This window comes from Charadrius vociferus, unplaced genomic scaffold, assembly GCF_000708025.1.
Source record: "Charadrius vociferus isolate BGI_N301 unplaced genomic scaffold, ASM70802v2 scaffold97, whole genome shotgun sequence".
Classification (NCBI taxonomy): Eukaryota; Metazoa; Chordata; class Aves; order Charadriiformes; family Charadriidae; genus Charadrius; species Charadrius vociferus.
The window spans coordinates 2136213-2163179 of NW_009649316.1; the positions used below are offsets into that span (position 1 = coordinate 2136213).

The window sequence follows — 26967 nt, forward strand, 5'->3', positions numbered from 1 at the left end:
GGGCTGTTCTAGTCTCCGCTGGAAAAAAGATTCCTATGTTGGCACAGGGCACCAGAGAAACTGAGTGAACTCAACATGGCATCTGTCAAGAGACAAGATATTTCTTCTATTCTGGTTTGATACCAATGTAGATTCTGTTTGAAGGCAGATGATTTCCAATGTGAAAAACAAACAACCAAACAAACCCAAAACCAACAAACAGGCACAACTACTAATTAGAGCAAACACACAGAACAATTCAGGGCATCTGGAAGAAAAGGTCAGGACTGTGGTGGCACAAGTTCTGCAGATCAAGTAAAGAGGTGGAAAACTCACCTAGAACTTCATTCTAGCTAATACTTCTTTCTAGCTAATACTACATGAATACTACTAAATGAGACACATCTAATTTTCAGACGTATCTGGAAAGAGGGGGGAAAAAACCCTCAGGAGAGAAAATCATGTCTAGTATTTGCAGTCCTCCGGGATGTGCTTTCAGGGACATTTCCAACTGAATCGAGTGGAAGCAACCACAGGAAAGCTTGTTGCTGCTAGGTTCCTATCTGCCTGGAAGGACGGCAATGCATCGGAGCAGGGTAATGATGCTTTGTTCTGGCACACACCAGAAGGCACAGGGGATAGCCCAAGTTCTCCAGCCCACCTAGAGAGCCTAGGAGTCACAACTAGTCAAAAAGAAGATAATGAAACAGAAATAGCGACTGCTTGATGGCAACAGTGAGCTCTAGCCCTAAAGCTTTCCCATCTGCCGCGTTCCTCCTTCCCTAACAGCAGTCTCAGGAACAGATTTTCTCTGGCTGTTCACAGTGCTGTTGGATCACCTCGGCAAGTTCAAGACACCGCAAAATTCGCCACTTCTCAGCAGCCAGCTCCTCCTTGGACACCTGGCCCAGCAGTTTTTTAGCAAAGAGGTTCTGATCCTGCATGAAAAGGCCCACAGCAGACCTTGGGGCTTGAGGGAAGTTCTCCAGGCAACCACTTGTGAAACAGAAGTTGATTTTCTTTTCACGTCTCATCCCTGGTCCCCTTTCTTCAATCCAAGTCAGAGGTCTAGTGTGGAGGAGCAGAGAAAAAGAAGAGTATTTATGAAGAAATGGAATCAACAGTTACAGTTTATGCTTTTTTTCCTCATCATTTACAGAAAATGCCATAGTAAATGCACGATTTTTAAATTTCAGTCATTGCATATTCAGGTAACATGTTCTGACCAACATGCCATGTGGTTACGGAGTTGAACACCAGGTAATAGTCTTAAGTCTGCCACTGCTTCATGCCATGACTTTCAGCACCTCATCTAAGCTCTCTCTAGCTTTGCTTTCCCTATGTACAAAGAGAAGCCAGCAGCGTCTAGACATCTCACAGGGAAGAGGGAAGTTTAATCTGTTTGTTTGTGGACTTGGATGAAAAGTGCAGTTAAACATGCAAATATTTTGTGTGTGATTCAATCACAGCTGAACTCACAAGGCCTTCAATGTCCAGTCATTCCTCCAGGAAGAATAATCAACTCGGGTACATAGTGACAACGCAGGTGCTACTGTGCAAGCTGAACACCACCCCTTTAGGATGGGCTGGACAGACGGCAAGTTCCCTCATGCAGCCACTAGCATCCATACTCTCCCTGAAATTTTCAAATATGTTTCTTTCTCTTCACTGGGAGCACTGACTTGATCCTAGAGGTTACACCAGGAGATGTCAATTTTGCCTGTTTCAGCTACACAGACTGTCAGGCAGGTCTTTTGTAAATCAGAGCGAAGTCCTGTCTTATGCCGATGCGATAGCCACAGCCTCTAGGCCCAGCACAGGTGCTGCTGGCTATCGATTCGCTTACTTCACAGGTCCTCACACTTTCTTCCCAAATTCCAAGCTTGGCTGAGGAAAGAAGAGCCATGGAAGGTGCTGCATCACTTCAGGGGTCTTAACAGACTCCCTGGCCCAACATTGCAAATGCTTGCAGAGGCTTTGAGGGATGGTGCTCAACACCAGCCACAGCCACGATCCTCCCTTCCTGCTCTTTTGTCAACTGCCTAAACCACGCCATTACCTTTCTGCAGCTCATTCATCAGCACTCACTATTGCCTGTGTTTAGAGGATGCACATTATTTTTCTTACGTGGTTATTGATGGCCTTTCCACAGTCCTTTATGGCCCACTTTAGTCTGCCACTCACAAATTATGAGGGCATCAATAGCATGGAAGAATAAATTCTGTCTCCAAGTACTGCCCATTAAATCTTCAATATCATTAGATCTGGAAAGAAAGTCCTTGTCAGTCTAGCCTGAACACATTCTGCAGAGCACTCAGCTTAATGATTCTGCACTTCTCATCTTTTATGCTTTAGAATCTATATTCTATATTCAGATCATTGTATCAATTATTCTTTGCTCACCTGTACTGCCACACCCCCCCCTACAAATTATGAACCTGACTGAACAGAATAAAACAATCGGAGGAAAAAAAAAAGAAGGACTCAAATCACAGCCTGCAAAAATGCACCAAAAAAAAAGTCCTCAGAAGACTAGTAAATGCAAAGATGTTGCGACGGGGGAAGACATGGATACTCAATATGAGCAATCAGCAAGCTTCGGCTTCGTTTATTGAATAGCACAACTGTCTTTTATAATTAGCTAATACATACATGTTTCCATAATACAGCATTCTGATTGGTTCATCAATCCAGCCCTTAGCTCCTTATCTGTGGCTAGCTACCTTTTCTTTTCCCATGCAACTACTCCCTCTTTTCCCATGCCTTAGTAATCACAGGCTTCTCATTACCGTGTAGCACCTGCAGTCAGGGTCAGGGTGCCCTTGCCAATTAGCAATCACAGGAACTGGGTCCGATGTTTCCCAAGCTCCTGCTCGGCCAGCTGGATCATATCTATGTTACCCTTCTCAGCTAGCCAATTTCCCACACAAAGATAGCAAGCATTTCAGGAAGTCCCAAGGCTACATGTTGATGCTGGCCAGGAGGGTGCTTGTGGGCCATATCACTTGGTGGTTTTGGTGTTCTCACCCTCCTTCCCCAATGCCCTGGCTATTGACCTCGGTCAGTGGCAGGCAGCTGAGCAAGCTGGGCTTTGCTCTGACTCGACAGAGACGGTTTTATGTTCTTATGACAGCAAACAGCAACAGAGGGTTCAGACCAGTTATTCAAAGCTGCTTTATCTCAGGTAGGCGGGTGGGAAGAAAGCACTGGGCAGGCACAGGCAAAGATCCCCACCATGTAAACAGAGTCCACAATATGATCAAAAACTGGCAGTGTCAATGCAAGGTCACCTCCCTGGGGTGATCTAGAGCAGATGCACACCAAGGACCAGGCTTAAGTGTGTGTTGTCTTCTCCTCTAGCTTGAGGAAGCCACTGAACCAGAAGCACAATCACGCAGAGCAGGCCGAATCTCATCAAAGTGATTAAAATGACTGATTTAGATCAGTGAGCAGGAAAATGCTGGGTTTACTAATAGATTTATCTTCTGTGATTGGATTTTTAGCTATTTTCCCAAAGAGTATGATTCTACTTGATTGGTAAGCAAAACATGTTAATTTTTAATTAACACCAACTTCTACATTAAAGTTAGTCCCTTTTTTGCTATAAAGATACATATGCTGCAAGTCTGCACATTATTTAAGCAACTTTGTAGTTTAAGAAACGGGTTTGTATTTTATGTTAGAAAATTCTGAAGAACTGCTGGTTTTTTAATAGCTATTTTACCCATTTTCATTAAAGATTTGTATTAAAGTATTATCTAGCTATGGATGTAGTTAGTAATTTAGAAGTGATAGTAGTGCTACTTAAGAGCAACAGATGCAGCATTTTTGGTAGCTGAATAAAGCCACTTTAAATACGTCGGACAGTTAAAGAATAAAAAGAAAGTTTAAACAAACAATAGCAAACTACTTTTATACAGACTTTTTACAAAGCAAGCACTATCTGCAGTGAAGAAACCATGCTGACTTTTTATGGTTGTTTTGTCTTTCCAGATTTCAGACTGGTAGAGCTCTCCTAGTTACATTTTATTCAGAGATTGGAAGAGACTTTCTGCTTTTCCGATTGCCTGTTTCTTCAAATAATGAGCGGCCCTAGTTGGACTGTCCTAGTTAAATAAAACAAAATGAAGTGAACATTCTTTGTACCTGCAGAAGAATTAAGCTGGTTTCACGCTTGAAAGAATTCTGGGTCCACTCAGCTTAATATTTTATGCAGCAACTTCTGCAGAAAGCAGGTATTACATGATTTTTTATGGATGTTCAATTTGAAGCTTTTTTATTAGACTTCGTAAGCTTAGATCTCAATACAAACATAATTTCAAACATTTATCGCCAGAATATGCGTTCAGAAAATGTCTTCCATTTCTTTTAAACATCTTCCTTTTCACACTTTGGAAATGCCAGTATTTTTTATTCACCACGCAATCAAAAAGGGCTATCTTACCTTGGATAGGAATTAGACAATGAGACTCTACCCCCAGTTAACATCAAAAGAGACATTGCCCAAATCATTATCTCTCCAGCTCACACTAAAAATTCATCTTTGACATTTACTGAATCCAAGCTCTGTAATCCTGGGACAGAAACTGCAGTCCCAAACCAGCCGTGCTGTCAGCAGAGGTTTGGCTTTTCCTGGATTGCTCAATGTTTTATCGCAGAGAGGCTGTCAGCTCAACTGTCTTGGAAACACAACAGAGGCAGAGGTCATCTCTCAGATAGCTGGGCATCAGGCGTTAACACACACCTCCAAAATCCACCCAGAGACAGATGAGCAGCCAGCGCAGGCTGTGCAGTGGAGACAGACTATAGCCTTTGCACAAATCCCCGGTTAACAAGCAGAACACAGCCTGCTGCATTCTACACCTGCTGTATTTTCGAAGGCAGAAAATAGGCTGAATTAACCTGATTTCTCAAGGTTAGTGTATTCGTCTCTTTTGAAAAAGGATGAGATAGCTCTCAGGAAAGGTGCAGACCTTTCCTATCTTTCAGCAAAATAAAGGCTGGGCAAATTCAAGCCGTAACACCACCACCACGACTGCTGGGCCATAACTTCACTTGATGGAGAGTGGGCCAAATTCTCTATTGCTGTAACTCCACTGACGTCAATGGGGGAAGGTCAGCAGGAAATATGGCCCCACCACAGAACAGAATACAGGAACGCTATGTAACTTTCCAGTCGGCGTAAATTATCTCAGAGCCATAAAGCTGACTGTCCCCGAGGTCATTAAAACACCCATGGTGACAAAACGCTTACTGACCCATACAAATAGCCAGCAGGAGGCCAAGAAAAGCAGGTATCTGTTAGTGGTGTAGAGCAGGAAAAACCCACTAATCCAGAAATGGTTCTGTATCTAGCAAATGTCATACATAGCAGCTAAGCACTACCTAGGAGACAGGACAGCCAGGGAAATGTTTAAGCCACCCACTAGTTCCACCTGCTGGAATTAGTTCAAAATCTCACTTTATATAGGTCTTTACAGCTACTCGTGTTACTGGCGAATTGCTAAGAGGGTAAACAGAGCTTGTATACAAAGGTCTGTCCTCTCACAACTGCATTATAAAAGGAATTGGAAACGATGTTTTATTTAAAGAGAGAAGAAGATTGCTAAGAGAAGATGCTAATCCCTCAATAAACTGCAGTGGGCTTTGTAGGACTGGCTGATAAAATGCTTAACTAATAATGCGGTGAAACTAACAGTTCAAATGAGCCCTGATTATTCACTCCCCAAATAGCTAGTCCTTCAGGTTATTACTTTTTAAACAATAGGCTTATCTAAAATTCATAAAGAAGTAAGCATTCATGTTTGGTGGTTTTTTCTTTTTTGTTTTGTGGGGTTTTTTTTGTTTTAAGTGTTCTAGCAGTAAAAGTGCAACAAAAAAAAAAAAAGGTAATTTATTACAAATGAAGACAAGCCAGAATATTTTCCCATGAGGTCTAGTTTTCCCTTGCTCACCCCAGTCTTCTCATCTGCCTCTTGTTATATGCTATGAGGGCGTCATCTGGCTCAAAGGCAGTGTGCACTATATGGAAAAACAGGAAAATAGCAGTGAAGGGAAAAGAACAGATTGTTCCATCACCATTCGTACCTCCTAGGAAACATATAGTACTTGGGTAAATTCTCTATATCTTTTCATGTCAGCCAATTCTCAAGTTGTACCTATAGCATGCAGTAAACTGTCCTCTTAAGTAACTTCAACCCAAGCAAAAGGACTTGACCTCCATGCGGATGGCCCAGAATGACTAAACTGGAGAGTTTCCAGCAAAATACACCGCCAGAGTTTGGACCAAGTTGAATACTCAGAATACACAGTATGAAACACTATTTGATAGCAAGCCTATTGTTATCATATAATAAAAGGGAGATAAAACTCATTATTATAAGATACATCATCAAAAGTGTTTTCTGCAAGAAAGTCATAGTGCGACAACTGGAAAAAAGTAATCCTGACTGCTGGATTCTCACTCAGTGTTTGTTGCTCATGCAACCAAAGCAAAACAACAAGAAAACAGGACACAGAGTGATGTCCTACTCAGGAAAAATCAAAGAAACTTCAGGACTGTGGAGCAGGCGTCAGTCCAGAGCAAATTTTGCACATTGGCCTTTCACTAGTTCAATTATACTTCTGCTCAAAATGTGCAATTTTATGCTAACCTCCAGCTAGTACTAAATATTAGCACAAGCATTATAGCGCTATAAACCAACTGTTATGACTAGTGCATAACCTTTTCAAACAGTCATACATTTTCAACCTTTAAAGAAAGGTTAGCTTTCAACATACAACTAGAATGTCTGATGCTAAACAAAAAATATTGTGCCTCTGAATGATTTTTCTGAGTGCAAGAGAAGGGTCTTTCAGTCTTGGGCATGGTAAAATGCATTATGGGCCAATTCCTACATTCATACATCAGAAAAGAGCTATTCAAACCTTGTGCTCCTTGAGCTCCTTGTGCTCCTCAGCAGACATTTTTTGGTGGTGCCTCTTTTAACCGTGATTACTACAGGAACCACTTTCAGGTCTATTTCTCTTGTACACTGTCATGCCAGCATCTATCCATTCTGTTTCCACAGGAGAAAGAGCTGCAGACCACACCCAAGCAGCCTAGCTCACCTGCTGCCATGGCCATTACTTACTTCTTGTTTGCCGTTTGAAAGTGAACGGTCATTCTGGAATAATTCTTATCCTTCTGCTTTTCTCTGGTGGCAGAGGTAACAGTGAGGTCTCCAAAGAGGTCAATCAGCCAAGTCAGCCGGGCAATTCCACTGAAAGCTGGGAATCCTGTTTTGTTTTCATCGAGGACGCTACCTGGTGCAACAGCAACAGAAAGTCTTGAGAAATGGGAAAGAGAGTAATGTCCTCTGCATAGGAAAGCCTGAAGAAAGTGCAGTGTCGCAGACTTAGAGACCAGGGTGTAGAAAGGCCATAAGTGGATGGACTGAGTAGGAAAGTCAACAAACATGGTCAACCTTGAAATGGATCAGCTGGTAAGCTGTGACAAAGCAGGCGGCACAAAGTACATATAGAACAAACCCTTCAGGACATGTTGAGGACAGGAGGGTGTATGTGGATTCAACAAGGGAATAAAGTAGGGAGAAAAAAATGGCTCTAAAATCTCTCCCAGCTTTTCTAGGCCAAACACCAGTACAGAAGACTAGAAGTCCCCACTAGAAATTGTAACACTTCCTTAGAGCTCATCCTCCTCTCTGAGACCAATATGAATGAGAAACTGGTCACTACCACCAAAGTACAGAAGGCATGAAGTGCTCTCTCCTCCACACAACAAGGCACAAGCCTGCGTTCTTCATCAGATAGCAGAAAGAGATCAGCAAAGCAACAGCCCATAGAAGACAACTGTTAAGGCAAAAGTGTTTTCCAGACAGTTCTGCAATTTCATGGAAATATCCAGAACTGATATCTGTGTCTCCAGTCAGTTTATAGACAGACTCATCTAAAAGGACTGAATGAAGCCTGGAAGGACTGGTGTCCCTGTGGAGCAGGCAGACAAATCCAGATGGACTTCGATTTCACAGCTACTGACCTGTGAAATGCAATGTTCCCTTCACAAGGTCTTTCCCAGCCACCTCTTTTTTCAGCTGCTTGTACTCTTCAGTCAGAAGTTCAATATGCTCCACATGGAGGACTTTATCTGCCATTAAAAAAGAAATAAACAAACAAACAAAAAAACCCACCAAGAATCAGGACAGATTAAATAAGAGCACTCTCTGCAAATCAAAGGCACGTATAAGCAGTGAAGTCTTCACCAGCCACCAGTGGGAACTCACTTAGAAATGTTCTCACGCATGGCTGGCAAAATGTCAGGAAGAAAACCAAACACGGGCCCTGCACTGAGGCATCAATCTGGGTTAAGGATTTTCAGGAGACAACAAATAGAGAGACTACAGGAACAGTAGCCACTATGTTTAACAGAAACTCTGTAATGAAACCCAGTACTGAACTAAGGCTGATACACTAGTCTTCAAAGTAAAAGACAGATTAATTCTTGGCCTCTTTCCCCTCACATTTCCTTGTTCTGCATTTTTCCTCCCAGGGTAGCAGGAAAGAAAAAGGAGGTGGAAAAAATAGCATAATACTCAGACCCAGATTGTAACAGTATGTTAAGGAGTACCTCCCTCCATTGCAATTAATTGGGCTCCTTTGGAATTGAGGCTATCCGATACACGTTGAATGTGGCCCTCATTCAAAATGTGTTTTTCTGGAAGGTTTCCAGGAGAGTCAATTGAGGTTGCTGACAGTAACGGCTGCTGCTTCGAGAGAAGAGGCATAAATTCTGCTCAATGGGAAGCCATTTGGCTAGCAACAAGGCCGTAAGTGGTGTCGGTACAGGGAAACAGCAAAGCAGAAATCCTATACCTCCGGTGTTTTATGACAAAAGTCACAAAGGAAATTTTTAAGAAGCAGTGGTATAAATAGTGCAGCTTGTCCAAACGGTTTGCACTCTGCCCCTGCCCAGCACTGTTCTTTCCTTGCAGCCCCATACATCCCTACTGGCCTCAGCTGAACTGCCAGCTTCTGAGCCTTGGCACCACAGGGCTGGGACCACACACTTCCCAGAAATAAAGAGATTTTGCTCAGAGACAAGCTGTCTTTCAGACAGGGATGCCTTGCCAGCCTACAAAAAAGCATGAGCAGCTGTGTGTGACTAGCACATCACAAACACTAGAAGGTAGGGGAGCTGTTTTCAGGGAGAGAGAGGACAGGGAGGTGCAATAGCTATGCTTATTAAATGCTTTACTATCACTGCAGCAGACATTTCCTTCTCCAATCGCATTCTTAAGCGTCACAAGCAGAGACCAGTGCTTTTCTGAGGGCAAACATACCTTACTCTTAGCATTGACATTTGTGTGTTTATTTCCCCAGTGGCACACATCTTAAATCCTAGATTGACACGTCTCTGAGACAGGCATACTCCCTTGTACATCATCATTAATAGTAGACTGGAGCTCTGCCTCTGAGTTTGATGCTTTTGGTGCAACCCAACAATACTGTTTACACTCTTGAGAACAAATGCATTACCTTTCTGCTCAGCCATCTCCCAGAGCTCGTGGGCCGCCTTAGCAGACAAAGCCATGGGGTACTCAACGAGGACATGTTTCCCAGCTTCTAAAAACATTCTGAAAGGGATACAAGATCAGTCTTTAAAAAGTATATCATCATAATCATCTCTCTCCTGCAGGCAGCCCCATCTGGAGAAATGCACACCATGGAGTAACAGAAATAAATGGCAACTTCCCTAGCAAGGATGGTGTGGTGGCTATATCACACATTTAAACACCAGGAGAGCGAGGTTTTAATTCTCCTTTTTCCACAGAATTTCCTCACTCACCTACATCAAGTCACTAAAATGCCGCAGCGTTGAACATTGCAATTTCTAACTTCCAGTCACTCGAGTGCCTGGAGCGGGGCACTGCAGTGCCCTTCCTCTATATCATCTGTAAGGAAAGGCCTTGAACCCCATTTTAAGCTGCCTGTCCATCAAACACAGGTACACAATTGGAATTACTTTGGAAATAAATGCATCCTAAATCCTACCCTCTTCCAGGGCTTATTGGGCGCTCTAGGGAACTTGCTATCATTTACTTCAGGCTTCTAGTCTGGCAGTCATCTCCTCCAGTATCCACATCCTCTCCTGCAACAGCTTTACACAGCTCCTCTATGCTTCTAAATTACAGGGGAAAGGGTGGGAAAAGGAAAAAAAAATATCAAAATACCTGATGGTTTCTTCATGGCTTTTGTTCTCTGTGCTGATGAAGGCTGCCTGTATCTCTTTGCTTCTTAGAGCATCTTCCAGGCTAATCTGCTTGGCCTCATTAATATTGCCAAAACTTCTCCTGCGTATTTAGCATAAATACAACCAGAGCATAACCATCACAGTCCGTTCTTCCCAACTGCATGTTGTGCAGCAGCACTTAGAAATTGTTCCCATGGACCACTGCCTCACTGACTTCAACCAGGGTAGAACAAAGGCAGCTTGTGATCCAAGAAGGGTATAAGCACTTAGAGACAGAAGTGGAGTGCACAAAAGAACGAAACAGATGGGTCAGTGTGTAGGTGGTGGTATCAATACAGAAACTGTCCTACTTTACACTATTGAAGTGTAAAGTGGTTTTTAGTTTTGGTGGTTTTGCTTTTTTTTTTAATAAGCATACTTACAAAAGAGCAATTTTAAAAGAGTGACTTGAAAGAGCACAGTGCTCTTATGGATAACTTCTCCTCAGCATGCTGGACAACACAGGCAACAGCATTTGAGTTGGCAGGGTCACGTGCAACTACAACAAGTACAGACAAGCAGGAGAGGGACAAAGCAGATGCTTGGCTATGATGGCTCCTAACTCGCAACACACACATCATGTCAGTGCTAAGGGGAAGGCTCTCTCGGCCACCTCCCTGAGCACATCTCCACCTGACAATGGAACACGCACACTCCCCACAAAAGCCCTTTGCATTAGTAAAGACTGGAGCAGACACCTTGACAGTGCCAGCATAGGTGACAAAGGGGCAAGACGGTAGGCCACAAGCAGGACTTGAAAGCAAAGACTGGTCATGCCTGCGTGTGATTGGGATGCAAAGAGCAAGGCAACACTTCCAAGGAAGCTGTCTGTGAACTATGTATTTCAACAGCATTGTTTCTCAACAGAAGCAGTGGAAACCCTACCTCCAGTGTTGCTCAAGGCTAGCTAGCTGTAGCCCTAGCAAAGGCATCAGGGAACCAAAAGTGTATTTGGCAGGGAGATAGACTGGATGACCTAATGGGTCCTTTCAGTCTCAAACAACCCTGACTGCATGATTTAAATATAGCTGGAAAAATACATTCACAGTCTGAGATCCATACATGCACTGCCTAACTATTTAAAACCTTTATGCTCTGTTGTTATGGGGAAGACCAGAAATGCTCAGAGGGAGGTATACGCTGTATTTTCACAGCTCCAAGCTAGTGAGAAAAACTCTTGCTCCCTAAGAGGCAACCTTACGGTATGTATTAAATTATGGGATTTTCTTTAGAGACATCTACAGGTTCAGTACTTGGTTTAAAAAAAAAAATAGAATTTTCCGATGAAGTTGCAGTATTAGGAGCTTTACAACATGTTTTTGTAAAAAAAAACTTTTTAAAACTCTGTAAAACTTTTTGGTTTTTAAACATTTCTACAAATGTCATGCAGACATTAGCTCATTAGTGTAATTATTGTCTGTACCATCCTAAACCTACAGGAAATTTCAGTCAGACAGAATTGCATTTCTTTTTATGACACAGATCCTGCAGCGAGAATGTCTCTCAGCTTTTATTTTAGTCATTTCTGCAAGGTATCTCACTGAGGTAACCTATCTGTTCCCTCTTACAAAGCTTTCTGTGCTCATTTCCTAGCTGCCACTCAGAATGACAGGCATATTTGCATAAACTTTCCCTTTTCAGACAGACTTAATAATAAGGGAAATATAAAACTTTGGATATTCATCCCCTGCCCCCCTCAAATAATACTTCCCCACACGGAAAGGCATGTGGACCAGAAGAAAGGAACATTACAATATCCATATTAAGCATGCTAAGATGAAATTTCTGACCTGGATACAAATCCAAGGAGTTTCAGGTGCTCAGAAGGGCTAGAAGGCATTGGATTCATCAAGTCTCGGATCCGTGCTAAGCCAGCAATTCCAACTCCAACCACCACGGTCCCAAACATTTTGTTAATCTGACTAAAGGGAAAAAAAAAAAGAGCAACATTTTTTTCTTTTAGTGGGGAGAGGAGTAGCTGGGAGGGGAGGTGAGAGGATGGATTACTCCTGAACTCTGCTTTCATACAGCCAAACCTTATTCAGATGTCAGCAACCAGCTAACAGAGATGTGATGCTATAGGCTGCTGAGCTCGCTTGCATCCCATTGAAATGTGGTCAAGCAGTTCAGTCTGTCATAGGACTGGTCTTGAGGCTTGTATTTAACAGCTATTATATCACAGCTCTGGCACAAAGTTCTTCCTTTCCGTGAATAGAAGGCAGACTTCAAAAGCGAGACGTTCTATTTATATCGTCGCTTCCACGCTGGAAAGGAGCCAGAAGGTTCTGCAAACCCGGCAGAGCTTTATATAAACCCTGCTGACTTCCTGAGCGTCTGCAGCACAGCCTGCCCCAAGCTGCCACACGGACATTCGCAGCGCACGGCAGCATAGGCGGAATACTTTGGAACAGGAAGCAAAGAGCATCTTTTCTTCCCCCCACGTAACCGCTGGCATGTCCTACGGTATCAAGATGCAACCAACCATCTGATAATTTGGTCAAGATGCTTGCTTGATATTTCCATGCACGAAGGAAGCTCTGCCATCTCTTTAATGACAAGCAGACATGTCCTCAAGATTTACATCTCCCAAAAGCACATGCCTGCCACAACTGCATCATATGGAGGATGAGCCAGGCATTTCGCTCGCTGACCACGCTGCTGGGCCACCAGCAATAAATTCTCCTGATGGTTTTATGATTTGCCATTGATTTGCGGAAGCACTGGGCAACTGGTATAACCTTTCCAACCTGCACTGTTCCCCAATCCCAAGGACTAGCAACACTTTGTAAAGTAATTTTAAGATTTACAGGAAAAATGGCTAGAACCCAAGCCAAGTCAGCCTCTCTGCATTTTTTGTTACTTCCATCCTGCCACAGCATCCCTTCAAACTCTGTTTCTACTGTTTCGCTGTTCTTCCTGCCACCGCCAATGCCTTCACCCAAGTGAACTCTTTCAATCACTTCCACTACCTGGCTGCAACCCTTCAAATCCTTCTGAAACTTAAATAGATAAATGGACAACCCCACTTCACTCCTCCTTGTGACTCTTTTCTGACGGCATCACAGTGCAGCAGCGCAGCTGTGAGTGACTGTTCAGAGAGCACTAGAGGTTGACAGCTGCTAAGAAATTACATCAACTGGCACAAAGGAAAAAAAAAGAAAGCCCCTCTCCAATCACATGTAATGTCTGGATTTTGTTTTTCTATAAGCTCCTGCCTATGTATATTTTCCTATCAGTGCTGAACTCTGCTAACTTCATACGTGCCAAAAGGGTACAAGGGTAAAACACATAGCGGTGTCTTTAATATAAAAGAAGAAATGAGTGATATTGGAAGATTTCTCTAGGGAGATTACAGTGAAATGTCATTACCAAATATTTGAGGTGTAACATGATGACACTGGTCACCTGGGAAGAGATGTATAGGGCTGAGAGAGAGAGAGAGGGAGAAAGGAGGTAACGTAACCACACAACCCATGTTCAGTTTCACCTACAGGCAGAGTCCCGGGCTGGGCTCTCAGTAACACTCGCTTTTCTCTATGGCCAAAGAGAAAAGAGTCTGAGACTTGCAGAATGATCTCGGTTGGAAGGAGCCCCTGGAGGTCACCCAATCCAAACCCTACTAAGCTGCACCAGGGTCATGCCGAGCCCTGACTGTCCCCACAGATGGGAATCCAGCAGCCTCCCAGGGCCCCTGCTGCAGTGTTTGCCCACCCTGACAGCAAGAAATTCTTCCTAGTATCTACTCAGTTTCCTGCATTCCCTTTTGCCATTTCACTACCGATCTCCCAAAAGACTCCAGCTCACCTACGTCCTCTCATCAGAAAGCTGTAGGCAGCAATAATACCCTCCTTTACCCTTCTTTTCTGAAGGCTGGACAAACCCAGTTCTCCCAGCCTTCTCCTCATTCATCATCTGCTCCAGCCCCCTGACCATCTTGGTTGCTCTCCACTGGACTCATTCCTGTATTTAAATTATTTCTTGTACCAGGGTGCACAAAACCAGACATGGCACTACTGAAGTAGCCAGGTCCTGTTGGCCACATTCTTGCTAATGCAGTCCACGACAGGGCTGGCATTCTTTGTCAGAAGAGCGTGCTGTGGGCCAAGGTTCAACTTATCCACCAGCATCTGCAGGACATTTCCTGGCTTTCCAGGCAGGCAGTCCCCACCCTGTACTGGTGCACAGGGTTATTCCACCCTGGACAAGGGACTCCATGTCTGCCTTTGCTGAACTTCATAATGTTCCTGTCTGCCATTTTTCTAGCCTGCCCAGGCACCTCTGGTGTACTGACCACTTGCCCCAGTTTGATTTTATCCACAGACTTGCTGAAGTTGCACTCCATCCCATTGTCCATGTTGTTAATGACATTTAACAGTATTGGCCTCGGTATCAATCCCAAGGGATGCCACCAAGTGGTTGGACTAGTTCATTGGCAGTTGCTTGAACTTTGTGTCACAGATCACAAATCTTTGAGCCAATTTTCCACCCACCTTATATCTCATTCGATCCACATCTCACCAATTTGGCCATAAGGATACTACAGGAGACTACACCAAAGGCCTTGCTAAAGTCAAGCTAAAAGCCATTCACTGTTTTCTCACCATGAAAGGCAATAGGATTGGTCAGGCACAATTTGCCCTTGTAAATTCAACACTGTCTGGTCACAAATGCCTTCCTGGACCTCATGTGCTTGAAGATGGCTTCTAGGAGGATTGGCTCTATTACCTTCCCAGGAACTTGGGTGAGGCTGACTAGCCTGCAGTTGCCAGGACATTTACACTTTCCCTTCTTGAAGATGAGCACAATATTTGCCCTTTTCCAGCCACCAAGAACCTCATCTGATTGCCAAGTGTCCTCATAGTCACATCAATCAGGTCCCTCAGCACCCTTGGAAGTACCTTGTCTGGTGCCAGGGGCTGCTGCACATGCAATTAGCTCAAGAGCTATATTACTGTCTTCCTCTACTGTGGGTAATGCTACATTCCCACAGACTCTGCTATTGGACTCTGAAACCCAGGAAGCTTGAGGACAGACCTTACTAGTGAAAGGCAAGGCAAAATAAAAGGCATCAGGTGCTTTAATTTCCTTTGCTCCAGCCCCAATAAGAAGCAGGCTCACATTTTATCAGCCACCTTTGTGTTGCAAACGTACCCAAAGAAATCCTTCTGGTAGCTCATTTCAGCACCATCCGAGCTTTGCCTTTCCCAGCTCTCTCCCTGCGAGCTTGGCCACTGTCTCTATGTCCCTCCTGGATAGTCCCTCCCAGCTCGTGCACTTTCTTTTTGAGTTTGAGCTCAGTAAGGAGGTCCCTGACAATCCATGCCAGCTTTCTGCCACACTTGGCTGTGCTTGCTGAATACTGGAGTGGGCTCTGCCAGTGCTCTGGGGAGGTCACCTCTGCAGATCAAGTTCAGCCCCTGTGCCCCCATGGCAGTCTCCTGCCATGGGACCTTGTCAAGCAGTGCCATCAAAAAGCCAAAAAACTGCTCTTCTGAAGTGTATGGCTGTAATTCTTTAAAACTGAGATTCATAAAGGGCTCCAGTGTGAATCAGGACCAGGTCAGAAGAGGTTTAGAAGCAGTCCAGCTGGAGAGCAGCTGATCAGGGGCTTACTTTAAGCTCAGAAATTTTCAAGGTTACTGGAGTGTTAAGTTGTTAATATTTGCCTACTGCCTTTAGTGGGATTGGGAGTGGGAGTCACACAGCAGACAAATTCCCCTGAAGCTCCTCCAGTCATCTTGTTTCCAAGAAATGCTTTTTTTTTTTATGGTGAGCTTCTGACCTCCGCTTCAATGAAGTGGAGGTGGGGGAGCTGCCTACCTTCTTGCACAGCCACGAACAAAGACTATCCCTCAGCAGACGCTCAGGTTGCGGAACATTAACGTTTTTGCCTCTCCTTTGAAAAAAATTTCCTAGTTTCATCTGATGAACAACTTCTGACCTCCTCAAACGTCACATTTAAGAGAAGCAAGACGATTTCAACATAGGAACAAAACCTGTTACTATGCAACCTGTTGCCATAGCAACCAGCCATTCGGTCCAGGTCAAAGGTTTGCAGGCTAATACGGTATCCACACAGACAGTTACTAAATGTACGTTACAGAACCTTTGCTTATGCACGTAGCTAAGAGAAAAATCGCCACGTCTGCATCCCTGCGGCTGCTTTTTATTACCCTCATTTTGCTCACACAACAAATCCTGGAGCTGTTCAGGGAGAAAAGTAAATTAGATGGGGTTTGGAACTGTCATGAACCAGGTAAGAGCAGAATAGAGAATACTCATCTGAGTCCAGATGAATATATGAAAATTTACTCCTTATTTCAAACCTTTACACTAGGATAACAGCTACAGTTATCTTTCAAGTACAAAAACGATGAAAGAGAAAGCCCAAACTGTAAACTGCTGTGCCTGCCTTCCATGCCTTTGTCTTAAGATAGGTGACCTCGGTTAAAGCCTTGACAAAAAGATTTCAGAGGCATTTTCAAGGCTGCTGAACTTTGGCTCCTGTTGTACCGAAAAACTGTACAGCAAGTGATACTACAGTACAGCCGCCAGCATCAAAAAGCATTTTTCTCCACCCTTTCCTAACTGACTATATGAAAGCAGAGGGGCTGAAGAGCAGATCAGAAAGGGATGTCCTTCATGGTTACAGCTTGCGACTGAAGAGTGCGTCCCACCACCTAGCAGTGACTACAGGGCAGCTCTGCCAGCCCCACAAAGGGTCCTCTCTGAACCGGGATGGGTGGCATGGTGGCTGCTGACTGGTGCAGGAGCTCTTTCCCACTGACAGCCAGCACAAGTGGCTCCTCTTACTGAGCAAGGATGAGCCCTGCATGACAGAGGCAGACCCAAGAAAGGCATTTAGCTGAGGAGGATCATTTATCCTACACAGATACATCACTGTCCTGTCATCCCAAGTATTCTTCCAAAATGTAACAGTAAAAAAATATTCAGCAGCAAAACAGGCAATGGCCTGTCACATAGCGAACACGTTTCTCCTTGGTACAATCACAGTGGGACTTCAGCCCCTACATCTCAAAACCCATAATGCTCACAGAGGTAACCTTTAGGGAAGCAGGGCTTACCTTTGTTTTGTGCAACATCACTAAGGCCATGCAACGCCAGTGCAGAGGCAAGATAAAATTATCTCCCCTTCAAGAAAATTTGTCATGGCATATCTAGACATTACAGGATGAGAACCAGTACCTTCTCTGATAATATCTAGAGAATTTCAGCAAGCCTCATGCATTCTCCCCACAGTTTTCAAAGTCTTGTTCCCACAGGTATGAATCAGTGACTCGCATCAGAAGTCAACATATTTTGCAATTAATGTCACCTGCAATAGCATAACACTGATGTGAGAGGCTTTCCTGAAGCACTCCCAGCCTTGTCTTTTTAAGTGTGCTACTTCAAGTGACTACCATTTTGCTGCCACTCATATCTTAAGAGTAGCAGAAACCTCACAGATGAGTACATAATCTGAAAATGCTGCTGTCAAGGTTAGCTCACTTTTGCATACTCAACAGTTGAACCAGTTCATTCCCTCAGGAATTCTTCAGCAATTTTCGCTCTCTCCAGCATCCCCTAATATACCTGTCAGAGCTTTGCTTACATTAAATCTCTAAGTCTACCAAGCCTGAGCGATGACATATGTTGTTATTTCCTTCCTGCCACTTCCAGATACACAACACAATCCCCACTGACCTGGCTGCCACCTCCCACTGCTCCTAAGAGTAAAGGGGGGCTCATATGGCCAGGGGCCACCAACTGGGGACACTGGGATTCAGGGACAGCTACTGGGCAGACGAAGTGTCTGAGCCCAGCTGCTGGAGGGATCCACCTTGTACATATATGTACATATACATACATATTCTCACTAGTGCACCTCTATCCTGCTCAGCCAGTGAGGGGAGCAGGATATGGCTGCCTGTGTTGTCTGCGTTTGTGCAAGCGCTCTGTCTGTGATCTGTGGGGTCAGCCATGTACATGTGTATATACGTGGTGTATACATATGCTCTGTGCACATGTGCTGACTGGGAATATGTTTTCAGTCTCACTACTGCTTGGACCCGGGAGCATGGAGCTGCAGTAGCGTCGCCCCATTTAGGCTGTCAGATTCAACCCGGTATTTTCCCCTAACTTAAGCCAGACTGGACCAATGAAGTGCTGCAGAGCTCCCTGTGCGGCAGACTCGTGGATCAGACATCATACAGAACATCTTCTCTGCTACAGCAACAAAGCCCTGAGATGGGGGTTGCAGCATCTTCCTCAAGAGAAGTTTTAGGGGAAGACTGGACAGACAGCAGCAGTCACTGTAAAAATCAACAAGTTGAAACCCTGAGGTCCCTTCCATTCCTACATCTCTGATTTCAAATACCCAGAGCCCTGGCAGATGCTGTACTAAGGGTGCTGGTAGATGTTACGGCCTGTGCCACCACATCTTACTGTCATATTGTCTGCTTGGAGCAAGACGCATCAGCCTGGAGAGAGAAAGCAGAAGCTGAACAGTGTGGCTTTTGTTAGTGTTGTTTTTTAAAAGGGAAGAACTGCACCATGCTCCAATCTAACAGCCTATTCAAAGGCATAAATATCCTTTGTCCTGCAGGAAACCATTTAGGCACTTTAACCTCTGTATGTGCTGAAGTACCTTCAGGAAGTAGAGCCAACACAGGCCTCACTAATCTTAACTGAAGGCGGAACTTGAAGAAAAAGGAAAAACAGAAATGAAGACAAAGAAAATAATTGTTGGAATGCTAACATGCTGGAGTGGGAGTTTGTGTTTTTGCTCTGCCTTTGCTGCAACCTAGAGATAAAAGTAAAGCCCTTCTGCAAGGCAGAGACAGTCAAGAAGGCAATTCCCAACACTCTGTCCCTTTGTTACTTCTCTTTAAAAACATCAACTAAACATAAAATGACAGTGACAGAAATTTTCTTGAAACGTGCCAAGACCATTTACAGTCTCCACATTTCAGAGGAAAACGACAGCACCTAGAAGTTGTAGAGCAACCACATACATTTTCCCTGAGAACTGTTTGTTACAGTCTTAAGTATCAACCCTCCCCAGTGTTTCTCCATCTCTCCCACCCATCTCTCTGGCTATCACAACCCAGGTCACAGTCTCCTGCCAGGCATGCAGGCTCTGGTAGGTGAGTTATACCTTCAAGGCACCAACTGTCATAGAGTTTTGCTAGCAGAAAAGTCTCTCATCCTGACTGGCACCGCTGTACCTTGGAAACAGCCAGAGTGGGCTTTTCTTCCTAACTTTTAAATGCCATTTGAATAATGCACCTGCACCGGTTTACATGTATATGCAGGCTTATTTGCCTAGGCTTTCTGATTAAATTCTGGTTTTCCAGCTGGCTTCCAAAGCTGAAGGTGATATAGTTACGTTGAGATATGGCCAGATGCCGTGTTATAGCTGCCAAAAAAGCACCTTTACTATATACAGTAATGGTTAATAATAAATGACTGCACATGTAACAGACATACTGTCTCCAGCATTAATACCTAAGCAGAAAGGAAAACTTCTATTAAAACATACTTCTGTGACTTTACTAACTCCAGAGTCCGCAGCAGTCCTGACACCCATCACAGTAAGGCTGCTCTCCACAGCCTGCAACTCCATACGTGCAGCAAAAACATCTCACAAAACAAATATAAAACCACGGGTCGTACTGGAAGAATCTGAAAATCTGCTTTTAATACATGACATATTCCACCCTGTGGAGGACTGAATCAGAAGTGCCGAGAGGCACATGCACGGGTAGGAAAGATAATTTTGCCCCATTGCCCATCTCTGTATCACCCTTTGTGGTTCAGATTTGGTTGCTAGTCCGAAGAGGAAAAACCAAGGCAAATAACCCTTCTGAGATGGAGTCCCACAGACGTGCAGAGAAGCTAAGCCCTTGGTCTGGCTCATCTCTACCCTGAGATAACCTGTATTGTTTCAATTTTTGAGGAAAATTATTTGTGCAGCTAGTTTAAACAGTGGACCCTGCCTATTATAAAAGCTTTGCATGAGACAACTGATTTCTGTAGGTGACAGTTGAAAGCCAAATTACATGTGGATGTAATTTGGATACTACACTACTAATGCTGAAACTATCCAAGAAAGAACTAAGCCTGTTTTTGAGCACCTGAAAAAAAGTAAGAGAAAGTCATGAAGGTCTCCCCTTTTTATTTTATAAAAATATCCCCTTAAGAAAACCCAACTGTCATGAATCCTGATTTAGGATCCTCCCAACTAGGCCAGTATGTCGTGGATGAGTGGAATGCACCTCACTGAAAAGACAACAGCAGCAATGTTTTATTGAGGTAAAATAATAATTTGACAAAGTTCAATAAATTCGATGGAATTTAACAAAGTTTGACAGTGGTTCACTAAGGTTCAATAAATTTGATGGCAAGGTTCACTTTATGAATTACTGCATGGAAGAAACATTCAAAGGAAAGTTGAGTTAGTAAAGCTTACAAAGTTTAACAAACCATTAGTCGCTTACTGAGGACCTGTGGCGGCAAGGAATTCCTCAACGTTGGGAAATAAGGGATTTCTCAACACTGAGGAGTAAGGCAACTCTCCACCTCAGGCAAGGAAGGATCTCTGAGTCTCAGGTGAGGAAACTCAAACCTTGAGAGGTGTCTCTGCTACAGGGTAGAGTCACCTGGTGGCAGTCTAGCTGCAATTAAGGGGGAGCTCAAATCGGGCTCATCCAACAATCTGCCGTTGGTAAAAGGTCTCTCTGCCTTGAGGAACAACCTTGAGAAGCATCCCAGCGCAAGGGGAGATCACCACAATGCAGCCACGCGGCCTAGCGGGGAGAGCTCAAAGGCAGCTCACTTAGGTTGTCGTATTTATGATATCAAGTGGTCGTCTTGTAGTCAAATCACATGTGATGGAAAGGGAGGCATGAGACTCCTACTCAAAACTTTCTTTGTTCCTTGATAAATGAGTTTTAGAAAAGCCACCTGTTATTTATGCGTTAATCGTATGATCGGTGTTCCAAACTCGTATGTATTGATGTTTACTGTGTCACTCTGTTCCCGTGTGGGTTTTTGGAGAACAGGTTGAAACTAGAGGAGTTCTTGGTCCAGCTACAGCTCACGCCTTTACCTCCTTTGGAGCCTGTACAAAACTACTGCTAGTTTGGTTACGGGGATGAGTGCATCCTTCACAACAACCACCCTACTTATAGAATCATACTTCTAATGTTAAGTTTCCAGGAACTACTCTGGAGTGAATTACAGAGAGCCTTGTGAAACTTCTGGTGAGTAAATAAACAATTCCACTTAACTGCAGCCTCATCACAGCCATTCTTTAACCAAAGGGCTGCTTGTATGTGGCTAATTAGTATATGACTAAAGCAGAGAGAACCACAAACAGTCCTAAAAATTTCTTCCAGGCTTTAATGTGCTATAGCAATTTTTGAAAGTGAATTTTTCCATCGTGGTAGAAGAAGAGAAGAATGTTTTAACAAACAACTGTCAGTTACTTTGGAGTGAAGTCCAATTTTACATGAGCACTCAGGAGAATGAGCAGTAGTATGAAGCTATCAGCAATTCACAGATCCTAATTTTCCATGGGATCAAACAATATTATTGCTACAGTACCATTCTGTACCTGAACATAGGCTGGAGAAAATAACCCCAAGTGTAATAAGTAATTGGAAGTAATTTGCTGATCCAGCCAGTTACTCAATTCGGTTGACGTACCAAACAAAAGGGGGGTTCTAAAGAAGAGTTTAACTATATTGCCATCTTGAACAAATGTTAAATTACAATGTAAGTAGAGGTAAAATGTTAACCAAACAAATTGAAGAGAAAATAGCTTAAGTCTTGCTATGGCTGATACAGGAACGTTCTGTATAACAAGAAAAGCTTAACCGCAATGTTATGTTTCTATGGTATTTGTATTGTTTGGATAGATAGACCTTGTATGCTATGCAATTCTTGAAACTGGTTTTAACTGAACCTTTTGTAACCACAAAATCCGGCCAAGTTAACTCAATGTGCTAGATGGGGTGTAAATAGTGCGCAGGCTCTAGGGGGAGAGAGTCTCGAACTGTAACAAGGAGGAAGAACACCGAAGTGGCCCCTAGTAACAGGGGACAGAAACCAAGAAGAAACTGGAGAAAGCCACGTCAATCCGGAACTCAACCCGGAGCAAAAAGACTATAAGAAGGGGGCTCTAAAGAAGATGAATTTCCAAGCCCTTGGTGGAGCTGTGACTCCCCGGCCGCCCAGCGCTGTTTTGCCTGTTTACTGCTTGCTTAATAAATTCTATTTGGATAATCCTGATAGGCGTGGATAAAATTTGTCACCGCCATTTATAACACCAAGTAAAGCTAAAAATGGTACTAGCTCAAAGAAAAAACAAAAAAGGGGCATGAAACACATCACCACTTTTTTGACTTAACACCCATGTAAACATTAAAGTTATCACAGAGTTGAACTCTGCCAGGTTCCTGTGGACCACAAACCGTGCCCCCTTGCTTCCCTGCAAAACAATAAAGCCACCAGAGTAAAGTCTCCGCATGGCTAAGGGGCTGAATGCTAACTACTGAGACTCTGATTAAACTCCCTTTCATACAAAGACATTGCTGTTTTGTGCTGACTCTTACACTTTTTAAAATTGAGAGCTTTTCATGTTCCATTAAAACATCCATCCATACCTGCATTTTGGGGGAAACTTTACTCAGAGCTAATCACAAGAGGTGCAGCTGCCAGGGCAGGGAGCTGAGACATGCCAAATAACCTCAGCACATTCCCTTCCCTCCCTATGCCACTCATTTTGGTTTTGCTGTGTCACCTACCAAAAGAAGGTTTCTCCACCTCACTCGATAGATTCACGAATGCTTTGCAGGCAAACTCCAATGCCAGGAGTGGCTTCCAGGCCTTTGCTGTAATACAAATGGAAGCGATGATGGACAATTACAGAAAAATGTTCTGACATATTTTCTCAGTTACTACATCTGCCCCTGCCAGTTACTGCAGTCCTTTCTATAAGCATTTTGTTCTTCAGAGGGCCTAACAAATGCAGAGCTGGGCAGGGCAGATGCAGGGAAGCTGAGTTTCCACGCTGTATTTTTACTTTCTCCCAGAAGTTTACTGGGTGACCTACAGCAGTCAAATCACATCCCCTTTCCCTGTCAGTCCTCCCAATTCCAAAGCAGAGGAAATCACTCTTTTCTGTAAAGCACTCAGACCTACTGACAAGTGCAGTATTAGAAGTAGGTATTACTACAACGTCTCTTCTTTGCTGTAAGATATCCCCCACAGATCAGACATCTAGAAAAGGTGGCTATAACTAAGGTTTGTATTGAAATACCTATATAAAGCAATGCCATATAATGCATGACACAAAAATATGTTTTTTCTTTCCTTTCTCTTGCTGTTAAATTCATCTGAAACCCAAACCCTAGGAGGAATTATATGCATGCTTCACTTTAATCACGAGTAATTCCATTTATATCATTGAGAATGCTCCTACAAGTACATTAAGAAATAAGAGCTTTTGCTGTTTACTGTAATATTAGTAGGCACAAGAACAAAACACATATCCAGCCACAAGTATGGTCTTTTAATATCTTTATGGACTCAACCAAATAGATGATACCTATCTTCCGGTCCACTAAAGGTCACTGCATCCCAGATCTGTACGAGGCTGACCTATTTTTAGAATTCCCCAAACAGAGAAAGCACTCCCGCTACACACTGCGGCCACCATAAAGATACTGCTTACCACAGCTGATGAAACCCTCTGCCTCCATCGTTAGCATGACAGCAACTCATAACACCAGAGGTCTGCCACATAATCTTTTCAGAGCAAACAATATACACAGAAATTGTAGCTATTCAGACAAGCGTATTTTTTTTAGATGACTTTCTCTTCCCCTACCCCAGCAAAAATGTGTCCACCCTTCTAAAATAAATTTAGAGTAATAGAAAGTTTTTTTAATGACTAGATTGAGATAACTTGGAAAGTAGATGATAACATTTTGCATAACGTTGTAATCTGAAAAAAAGATGCATGCAATAGCTAAAACCTCTGTCATTTTATCAGTCTACCACTCCACACCAGGGCCTGAAAAATGCAACGGATGCTCTCCACACCCATTAAATTTTGGAAATCTACCCATGGCAGCAATTGCTTGATAGAAGGTAAAAAACGCAGCTCTTGAATGAAGAGTAACATTTGAGGTTACTCACACCCCTCCTAACTTTAGAGTTCAGTATTTTTCATTTTATTGGGCAACACAACACTCAAGAATCATACAGGCCAGCCACTGGCCTGCTGTCTCATGAAGAGTTAGTCTGCAATTCAATGTGATTTAGCAGTCAAGTAGTCCTGACATACTACTAATCTGCTAAAATTGTCCCAAGAAACTGAAAATACCTTTACCAAAAAAATCAGCCACTAGAGGGGGCGTTTGGTACCTTATTTAAATCATACCAATAAGAAAATTAATTAAAAAAAATAAATTAAAGGTTACAGGGATGCTGTAAAAAGCTTATTTCCCACAGTACCTTGCGGACGGACCCAGACGCAGACCAATATGATCAATGCTGAAGCCACTTTATTAAGATACTTAAACCATTATATACTTTTTACTACAATGTGGGCTAGCTCTGCGGCTTGTGCTCATTGGTTTCTAGACTTATACACACAAACTATTATTGGTTAAATGCAGCTGTAACTTATTATCTACACTTTGTTACTATTTCTGCCAAGTCAGTCTTTTAATTAATACACATTCCGCATCTGTTGGGGAGTAGCAGTAGTTTCAGTGTCAGCGCATGATTTCCTCCTTCATGTTGACCTTCAGTACGTGTCCGTTGTTTTCCAAAAAGTTTCCCACAGTACCTCAACTGCACATTAGGTCCCATGCAAAGTTTTAGGAAGAAAAATGCTTTCTTTGTGTATAACCAGAGACATTGCAAAAGCAAACTACGCGTCTCCCCTTCCAATTCCTAGATCTATCCCCATTGAACCCTATGATTTCTACAAGCAGAGAGATATGCCAAGAAGATGGCTAAATTACCTCCTAGGTCTGATTTGCCTGTACAGTCAGACAGCTCTGAGCATGCCTAAACGTGAACCTTCCAGTGTGCCAACCTACAGCCTGACACACTCAGGCTCACGCTCAGGATTGACAAACAAGCAAAAGAATGACCTACAAAGCGGTTCCTATTTACAACTGTCTGCCTCTTTACAGATTTGCCATTACCAGATTTAGTGTTCCCAAAAGTCTCTAAAAGGACCTAAAAACGGCCATTGAGTTGGGTCCAGTTGCAAGCAAAGCAGATGATCCTACTTGTCTCAAGCCACTCCAATAACTACTAATATTAAAAACATGTCTAAAGAGAAATGAATACATATTGCAACTCCCAGATCAGGTATTTCAGTCTTTGACATGGATGTGTAATGTATACAAAACTCATTAAAAAATATAACCTGACTTGATGGTTGGGTCCATGCAGTAACATTAGCTCGAGAAGGATACAGGATGGATTGTGCCAGTGCATTAGGGGCACTGGAGGTTCTACATACTTTGTTAAATCTCTTTGGTTTGGGACTGGTGAAGCTGCTGGCAGCACCTAAAAAATTCATGACCCCCACCAAAATCTCGGTCAAAATAACTATAATTGGTGAATAGGCTTTAAAAAAAGCTTTTACTCCTCATAATCTGCCTTCAAAAATGTGGAGCTTGAAGGTTTTAGTGAAGCTGAATGCGTGCTCAGAGGAGTATTTTAAATACATAACCTATTCAGAACCAGCATGGCCATGTAATTGGGACAAACCAACCAAGTACCACTCTTAATTTCCTCTGCCAAACGAACCTACTTATGCGGACCGGTACTTTACTTACAACTGTGACTGAACAAATGGATAATATCCTGTCAAAGGCAGGATCGCACACCCGCCTAACTTCGCACCAACTAGAACAGCTACTGCAAAGGTTCAGGAGCAGACAATACTCAGTCCCCTGGATTTTTGCTGCAGAATTTTGGCAAAGTGATTTAACACTTACTTTTATAAGATAAGAGCACTGTCCATTCCTCAAGTTCATGCCTTTAACTGCACCAATTCTTTAAGTGACCAAAGAGGTCACTCAGTTCTGAAAAGAAGAGAGTGGCTTTACTGAACTACCACAACCCTATGTTACCAATGGTAACATTGAAGATATTTTAAAATGTAACAGCAACCCTGCTCATTACCTTATCGAGCCTTGCAGCTTTTTAAAATCTCAGTCTAAACCCCTTTTGTTCTCCTTACCTTCTCCTAGAATAACTCAATAAAGCATTTTGAAGTTCTGGGAAAGAAACTCACTGTATAAGACTAATCTCTATTATTTCAGTCACTCACATCTCAGGCATGACTGTGGCCTCTCCACAAACTGGGTTTCAGACAAATGATCTCTTTTTTTTATCATTAGAAACGGAAAACACAAGGCATCGTACATTAGCATCATAAAGAAAAACACTACACATGGATATTTGTAAGTTGTCACTGTTTTATAGATGCCTGCCTTAGCCATCGGACAATAAATCTCTGTTCTTCCTTCCATGGTCAGACTTGTGTAGATAAAGGCAGCATTGGAGCCTCAGCAGCTCAGAATACATAACTGACACCTGTCTGCAATGATCTGTCCTCCACTTGGGTCCATTTGCTTTGGTTATGAATTGAGGACTGATTAAAGGAC

The 26967-nt window shown here is 43.2% G+C and overlaps 1 protein-coding gene across 1 annotated transcript in view; it reads right to left on the bottom strand.

Moving 5' to 3' along the window:
• Window positions 1–598: 598 nt before the first annotated feature.
• The window catches only part of BLVRA (biliverdin reductase A), a 32493-nt gene continuing 6124 nt past the window's right edge, over window positions 599–26967 (bottom strand). Inside the window, exons 2-7 of the mRNA XM_009889420.1 lie at window positions 12058–12185; window positions 10209–10328; window positions 9514–9611; window positions 8018–8125; window positions 7113–7284; window positions 599–1047 (exon numbers count right to left, since the gene is read on the bottom strand). Of these exons, the coding sequence (XP_009887722.1) occupies window positions 774–1047; window positions 7113–7284; window positions 8018–8125; window positions 9514–9611; window positions 10209–10328; window positions 12058–12176 (891 nt within the window). The 5' untranslated portion in view covers window positions 12177–12185 and the 3' untranslated portion in view covers window positions 599–773. The remainder of the gene's footprint in view (window positions 1048–7112; window positions 7285–8017; window positions 8126–9513; window positions 9612–10208; window positions 10329–12057; window positions 12186–26967) is intronic.